Source organism: Podarcis pityusensis (genome assembly GCF_964106645.2).
Source record: "Podarcis pityusensis genome assembly, chromosome: 1".
Lineage (NCBI taxonomy): Eukaryota > Metazoa > Chordata > Lepidosauria > Squamata > Lacertidae > Podarcis > Podarcis pityusensis.
This window is the reverse complement of record NC_138028.1, coordinates 129,142,864-129,151,191: the sequence shown is the minus strand read 5'-3', so window position 1 is coordinate 129,151,191 and position 8,328 is coordinate 129,142,864. Positions and strand designations below refer to the sequence as shown.

At 48.4% G+C, this 8,328-nt stretch overlaps 1 protein-coding gene across 1 annotated transcript; it reads right to left on the bottom strand.

Moving 5' to 3' along the window:
* Positions 1 to 5,891: 5,891 nt before the first annotated feature.
* FZD7 (frizzled class receptor 7) lies at positions 5,892 to 7,908 on the bottom strand. The gene has a single exon (XM_080981160.1). The coding sequence runs from the start codon at positions 7,768 to 7,770 to the stop codon at positions 6,028 to 6,030; it is 1,743 nt and encodes a 580-aa protein (XP_080837286.1). The 5' UTR covers positions 7,771 to 7,908; the 3' UTR covers positions 5,892 to 6,027.
* Between the last annotated feature and the right edge of the window lie 420 nt (positions 7,909 to 8,328).

The following is an 8,328-nucleotide window of genomic DNA, read 5'->3' as shown; positions in this document are numbered from 1 at the left end:
ACAAAAAAATTCCTTCCTGTAGCACCTTAAAGACCAAGTAAGTTAGTTCTGGGTATAAGCTTATACCCAGAACTAACTTAGTTGGTCTTTAAGGTGCTACAGGAAGGAATTTTTTTATTTCGACTATGGCAGACCAACACGGCTACCCATCTGTAACTAGAGAAAAACAGACACAATGGCTTGGGGGGGAAAACACCTTTCTGAACCAAATACTGTCAAACGTGACAATTGCTTGTTCCCACTCTCCACCCCCGTTTTCACTATTGAGAAAGCTCCTCTCTCTATACGCCAACATACCTGGGACAAAATTTAGGAAGTGGTCAAGTTTTTACTGCCTTTACAGGAAAAGGAAAAAATTGATCGTGCATTGAGCAAAGAAGGAACAAATGTTCAGACAGCAATATCCTCTTTTTTTGTAGAGAATTACTTCATTTACAAGTAACTCTCCAGTGATGGGTAACTGAAAGACTTGACCACCATCTAATCTGTAGAGAAGTGTTGGCTTTCCTTTCATACCCCAGATTTTCTTCGGTAAACTCAAGGCAGCATACATGATTGTTCTCCCATCCCTTGTATGATCCACAACAATCCTGTGAGGTAGGTTATAGGCTAAGAATTGATCAGTTCAGGCCTGAATGGGGTTTTGAGCCTAGGTCTGTGTTGGTTCCTAGCGCATTATAAAGGGTAAAGGCAAAGGGACCCCTGACCATTAGGTCCAGTCGTGACTGACTCTGGGGTTGCAGCGCTCATCTCGCTTTATTGGCCGAGGGAGCCGGCGTACAGCTTCCGGGTCATGTGGCCAGCATGACTAAGCCGCTTCTGGCAAACCAGAGCAGCGCACGGAAATGCCGTTTACCTTCCTGCCGGAGCGGTACCTATTTATCTACTTGCACTTTGACGTGCTTTCGAACTTCTAGGTGGGCAGGAGCAGGGACCGAGCAACGGGAGCTCACCGTCGTGGGGATTCGAACTGCCGACCTTCTGATTGGCAAGTCCTAGGCTCTGTGTGCTTGATTTAGCCCTAAGTGTCAGATTGTGACAGTATTGCCCAATGGCTGAGCATGTCACAAACAGCGAGTCCCAGAATGCTTTGCAACTTGCAGGTTTCCAATGGCAGACAATATGGTTATAGTCTTTAAATGTGTTTTTGTTTGGGTGCAACCGAGTTTTGCTTTTGTTACAGTTAAGTTGCTTTCGTTTTGAATCTTATTTTGAACTTAAATTGTTTTCTTACTGTTAAGCCACCTGGAGACGTTTATGTTACACGAAAGCATATAAATTCTGCAAATCAATACGGAAAGGATTAACTGAAGGTATACTGTTGGGCAGTGAGAGATTTTACTTTCTTGGGCTCCATGATCACTGCAGATGGTGACAGCAGTCACGAAATTAAAAGACGCCTGCTCTTTGGGAGAAAAGCAATGACAAACCTAGACAGCATCTTAAAAAGCAGAGACATCACCTTACCAACAAAGGGCCGTATAGTTAAAGCCATGGTTTTCCCAGTAGTGATGTATGGAAGTTAGAGCTGGACCATAAAGAAGGCTGATCGCCGAAGAATTGATGCTTTTGAATTATGGTGCTGGAGGAGACTCTTGAGAGTCCCATGGACTGCAAGAAGATCAAACCTCTCCATTCTTAAGGAAATCAGCCCTGAGTGCTCACTGGAAGGACAGATCCTGAAGCTGAGGCTCCAATACTTTGGCCACCTCATGAGAAGAGAAGACTCCCTGGAAAAGACCCTGATGTTGGGAAAGATGGAGGGCACAAGGAGAAGGGGATGACAGAGGACGAGATGGTTGGACAGTGTTCTCGAAGCTACAAACATGAGTCTGAGCAAACTGTGGGAGGCAGTGGAAGACAGGAGGGCCTGGCGTGCTCTGGTCCATGGTGTCACGAAGAGTTGGACACGACTAAACGACAACAACAATACTGTTGGGAAAACCACTGGTTTTAAAAAGAAATGAAGTTTGTTTCTGCAAAGCATTTTGTGCCCTCAGTTGGGACGGAAAGAAGTCCCCATTCAGCCACGATGCCCTGGACTGGTCACTCTCAACATTACCTGCTTCACGGAGTTGCTTTCATAGAATTTAGAGTTGGACGGGACCCAGAGGGTAATCTAGTTCAATCCCCTGCAATACAGGAATCTTTTGCCCAATGTGACACTTGAACCCACAACTCCAAAATTTAAGAGTCCCATGCTCTACCAAGCTAAACTGCTCTCTACAGCAAAGGTGGGCTTGAAATGTGAAACTGTGGCTCTCCAAAATGTTGCTGCACTACAACTTCCATAATTTGTGGCCACTGTTTAGGGAAGTTTTTAACATTTGAGGTTTTATTGTTTTTTTAACAGTCGTACCTTGGAAGGCAAACGGAATCTGTTCCGGAAGGCTGTCCGACTTCCAAAACGTCCAGGAACCAAGGCGTGGCTTCCGATTGGCTGCAGGAAGCTCCTGCAGCCAATCGGAAGCCGCGCTGGACGTTCGGGTTCCAAAGAACGTTCGCAAACTGGAACACTCACTTCCGGGTTTGTGGCAAAAACGTTTGACTCGCAAGGCGTTCGAGATCCAAGGTACAACTGTATTTTGCTGGGAGCTGCCCAGAGTGGCTGGGGTATAAATTATTACTATTATTATTATTATTATTATTATCATCATTATTATTATTATTATTATTGCTGCTGCCATGCTGCCTGGGGCTGATGGGGTCCAAACCACCCAGAGGGCCATAAGATGCCCATTCCACTATTAAATACATCAATTGAAAGATGACCACAAAATCCTCAGCATGCTTATTTGATAGGAATTCCTCTATGACTTCAGAGAGATAAGATTACCAATAAGCAGTCTAGGACTGCTAGCTCTAACCTATTGGAAGCTGGCCCTCTTCAAAATAATTTGAGTTTAGTCTCAGGCCATAATATCCAGGATTGTGCAGCCTGACCCAATCATAATTTTTAAATAAATACAAATAGCATAAACCACACAAGGGCTTTTGCGAATGCAAGAGGTTTCCCCTATTTCCTTGCAAGCCACCCAAAATTGGCTCTGGGAGAGTTTAGAACCCCCAGAACAGCATCCGGGGAGAGGAGAGAGGGAATAATATTATCCTGCAAGCCAAAAAGCTTGAGCTGATGGGACAATTGCCACAACACTGCAAGAATGATGCTTAGCAAGAATGATGCATAGTTTGAAGCCACATCCATTAAGCATTTAAGACACCCAATAATAAAAAGATGAGGAAGGGAAAAGAATATAAGAATTAAGACAGAACTGTAAAAAAAAAGTTATATTGTATTAAAAATCCATTTATTTTTGTGTTCTGTACATATGAATGGGTCTTACACAGACCATTTGAAGACAAAAAAGTAAATAAAAACATAAATACATATATATATTCTTACAAAATGTCAGATTTACAAAATATACATCTTGTACTTTTAGCTGGTCTTATTGTCTTAAAAAAAACAAACCAGGATCTCTGAACCAGGGAGACAAAACATACTGCAAAATTACTGGGGTGGGGTTTTTTCTCTTTTGCTGCCTCATTCTCAAACATTACGCCCTGCACACACTCACACCCAGATGACTTTCCCTTTCCACTACTTTCTATTTATTTAAAAACTTGGATTTCCGTTCATACATATAAAGAAGAAAGTTATTACAGCCATAGGAAGGGGAAATGGAAGCAGAGCTTGTTAAAAAAGCCTGCAGTTCTCCAATTAGTCTTTCAAGCAAAAATAAATTCAAACCCCTTAGGTTCGCAGAAAGCTTAAAAAAAGAAAGAAAACCCCTTAATTTATCTATATATGAAAAGGTCAATTTAACATAATTTAAGAGACTTGAGAGCACTGGAACATTTCAGAAAGGAACATGAAATGCTTCTGAAGTAAAACTTAATTTATTTCGATGAATGGCTGTCTGGAGAATTTCACATATGATGATGCTGTGCTGAAAACACCCTTTCCCTTCTTATTTCAGAAGACTTTCTATTTAACAAGGTTCAAGGAAAGAGACTGACAGCACCACTCTATACTGGTCTACTCAGAAGTATTCCTTACTCACAGAATACAGCAAGGCAGACTCTGAACATGTATTTATTATGCTTTTTTTTTTTAAAAAAAGAACTGCCCAGTTTATGAAGAAGAGAAACCAGCAGTTGCAGTTTACCATTCATTTAACAGCTTCAGCACAACCCAAAAAATTAGCTGTTTGGGACATGTCATAATTCCCCATCAATGGGACTCAAGTTAGAGATGATTAATTACAGGCCACTCGGATCCTAAGTAAGCACCATTGTGTGGAACTTTTTTTTCCTGGTTATGTGTGCACAGGTTTGTGGCCTTACGACAACTTTTTGCTGGATGGTGGTCAAACACACAAAATTAACACATTCACTACAGAATAAGCCCCAGCGAACCCAGCAGAACTGATATCAGCGTAAAAATGGACAGGAGTGCACTGAAAGTCTCGTTTCCGATAAAATCTATTTCTCCATAATAGCCACAACCCAGCACAGAATTAGATTTTTAAAAAAGAAACTATAACACGGATTTCAACGGGCTTTTAAAACCACGTGAACAGAGAACGGGATTTAGGTCTGGGCTGATAAATATCTTTCTGCTGCAGTTGTCTGTTTCAAAGTCTTTCCCCCTTTTTCAGTATTTAAGGGTGATCTCTGTAATTAGCAGAGGAAACTGCAGCCTTGTGACCAAGAGATATTATAACCGCCTGCTTTGCGTATTTTGATGTGGCCTGTTTTGTCAAGTGTTCCAAATTAAAACTCCCTTTTTAAAAAAACAACAACAACAGTGAGTGAGTCTCAGATTGAGTTAAACAGGAGACCTTTCTGAAACTTCCCTCTTGTGTTCATAAAAGGAATGTGGACCTGACTGAGCCAGCGAGCTCCATGGCTGAACCTCAACAAATTCTTTGTTAAGTTTCCCCATAAAAAACTGATCCCATGCTTATGCCTTGCCGCAGAGAAATACACTTTTGTTTCTCTTTTGTCTCCGCTAACAAAAGGGAAGAGGGTAAATCGCATTCTACTGAAAATCAACATGTCAATTCTTTTTTCAGAATCCTACACAGAAAGCTCCTCTCCTCCCCCACCCCAGCAAAATACCTTCTGCCAAAGCAGGGATTCATTTGGGGGGGGAAAACTTTTAAAGCTGAAGTAGAAGAGAAAACGTTTTCTGCAGAGCCAATTTAACATGCATTAACTCAGGAGAGAAGTTTCACAGAGCTCAGTGAAACTTAACAGGGAAATCCTAAATGGGTCTACTCAGGCGGAAGACCCAGTGGGGTCTTACTCACAAGTAAGTCTATAGAGGACGCTAAAATCCTATGCACATACTTACTTAGGAGTAAGAGCCTTGAAATTAAATGTATGGTTTTCTGAGTAAGTCATGCAGAGGATGGAACTGAAGATTCCTAAAGAAGTTTGCAGACAGAAGACACACAAAACAGAAGTACAGGGAGCAAGACTTCCAATTTGCAGTGTTGTCTGAGAAAAATAAAATCCGCCAGGATGCAGTTGACAAAGGCTGTGAATCAGGACTCTGGATTTGGGGTGGGGGAGTTAGCACATAAATCCACAAATGTGACCAATTTGTGGTTTTTTTTGGGGGGGGGGGAATATTGCTTTTCTTCCCTTTCCTATGCTGTCTCCCCAGCTTCTATCCCTGGCACAATCCCAATATTTCCCTTTGAACAGATACTGCAGCACTTTTTTTAAAAAAAAACCAGGATGGGAAGTAAAGAAATTCTCACAGGGTTAAGAAATTTACTGTCCCGAGGAGCAGTCTTAAGAAGGACACTTAATCTTCAACTCTTCAACTTGGCCAGCCTGCAAGGCGAAACAAGCCAGCAACCATCTTTATCTTTTCGGTGGCAAGAAGAAGAGGCAGAGTTTGAAGGAAAACAGCAGGCGTCTCACCAGTTCCCTCTTTCCTTCTACAATCAAGTCTTCTCCACAAGAAGCAAGAGAGCAGCTTTGGGGAGACAGCCTGCCTGGGACGGAAGAGGCTCATACAGCCGTCTCCCCTTTGCTCCCGGTGCTGAGTCTGTGGTAGAAGCGGCGCCAGGACTGGAGGGTCTTGCCCGTCCAAATCCAGAAGCCGGTGGTGATGCCTACAACCATGGTCATGAGGTACTTGATGACAAAGACCGTGAAGTCGGGGCTCATGGGGGCCACGTTGGCAGGGCAAGGGATGGCGTAGCTGTTGCAGGTCTGCAGGAGCCAGGTCCTCTCCCAGGTGTCCCGGAAGGCCTGTTCGTAGAAGTAGCAGGCCAGCACAATGGTGGCCGGCACCGTGTAGAGGACGCTGAAGACCCCGATCCTCACCATCAGCTTCTCCAGCTTCTCCGTCTTGGTGCCATCGTGCTTCATGATGGTCCTGATCCGGAAGAGCGACACAAAGCCGGCCAGCAGGAAGGAGGTGCCGATGAAGAGGTAGACGAAGAGCGGAGCCAGGACGAAGCCCCGCAGAGCGTCCACGCTGTAGATGCCCACGTAGCAGACCCCACTGAGAACATCTCCGTCCACCTGCCCCATGGCCAGGATGGTGATGGTCTTGATGGCCGGCACAGCCCAGGCGGCCAAGTGGAAGTATTGGGAGTTGGCCTCAATGGCTTCGTGGCCCCACTTCATGCCGGCCGCCAGGAACCAGGTGAGCGAGAGGATGACCCACCAGATGGAACTGGCCATGCCGAAGAAGTAGAGGATCATGAAGAGAATGGTACAGCCCTCCTTCTTAGTGCCTTGCACCACCGTGCGGTAGCCGTCCTCGGAGAAGCGTTCCACGCACACCACCTTGTCTTCCAGGACGAAGCCGGCCACGTACGCCACGGCCACCATGAAGTAACACCCCGAGAGGAAGATGATGGGTCTCTCCGGGTAGCTGAAGCGCCGCATGTCCACCAGGTAGGTCAGCACGGTAAAGAGGGTGGAGGCGCAACACAGCACGGACCAGATGCCCACCAGCAGGCGGGCAAAACGGACTTCCGCCTCTTTGAAGTACATCAGCCCGTGGGGCAGGCCCGGCTCACAGGGGGCGCCACAGTCCCTCTCCCCCAGGAAGCGGTAGCCCAGGTAAGGGGGCACCTTGAGCTGGCGGGGGCAGGAGAAGGCGGAGCTGGAGGGGGGCAGAGGGTGCGACGGGGGGTCGGGCAGAGGGGGAGTGGGGGAGGAGGCGGCGGCGGGGGGGTAGGCGCCGCCGCCCGTCCCCCCCGCGCCCCCGGAGGTGTCAGAGGTGTTTTGGCCCACGCAGATCTCGTCGGCGCCCTGGACGGGGAAGTTCTCGCAGCGGAGGCGCTCGGGCCACTGGAAGCCGAACTTGTTCATGAGGGCCTCGCAGCCCTGGCGCGCCCTCTCGCAGAGCGAGCGGCACGGCGGGATGGCGCGCTCCAGGACGGTGCAGACGGGCGCGTACATGGAGCACAGGAAGAAGCGCAGCTCGGGCGAGCACTGCACTTTCACCAGCGGGTAGAACTGATGCACCTCCAGGCCCGCGTCCTCCTGGCTCGTGTGGCCCAGCAGGTTGGGCAAGATGGTCTGGTTGTAGGCGATGTCCGTGCACAGAGGGATGGAGATGGGCTGGCAGAAGCCGTGGTCCGGCACCGAGATGCCCTTCTCGCCCTGGTAAGGCTGCGCGCCGGCGCCCCGAGGGAAGCCCCAGACCAGGGCGCACCAAGCCAAGGCCCACAGGCCCGCGGCAGGAGGAGGAAGGGGCGCCGCCCGCCTCCCGCACGACGCCGCTCCCCGGCCCATGATCCGGCGCAGCGGCGGGCAGCCGAACACGCGCGCACCCGGGAGAGAAGCGCGGAGCACCAGGGAGGTCTGCGCAGCCTGGCGCCGCGGGGCTCCCAAGGCAAGAGCCGCCGGACCTCCGCGACTTTCCCCCAACGGGGCGAGCTGCAAAAGGGGTCAGGCGGCGGCGGGGCTGGCTCGGCTCGCTCTTGCAGCCGCCTGCTCTCGGGTGGGGGAGGCGGGAGGGGCGGATCGCTCGCTCAGCCGGCTCTCCCGTTGATCGCTCGCCAAAGGGCTGTGCAGGGATCCGTCTACGGAGCAGCCAGGACCGGGAAGCCTCTCCGCGTTTGCCTCGCCTCCGGAACGGGTCTTTCCAACACTCAAAACACACGCCTCGGTTTGTCCCAAAAGTACCTGGTTCCCAACGAAATCGCAAGGGCTGGAGTCTTTTTTCCCCGCCGCGCGAAATCAGTCCATAGGGGTCTTCTTCCTTTTTATATATAAAAAAGTTTCATTGGAGGCGTCGGGTGTGGAAGAACAAGTCCTTGAGAAAGTCCCTCCGTGGCAATTTCGCTTGCT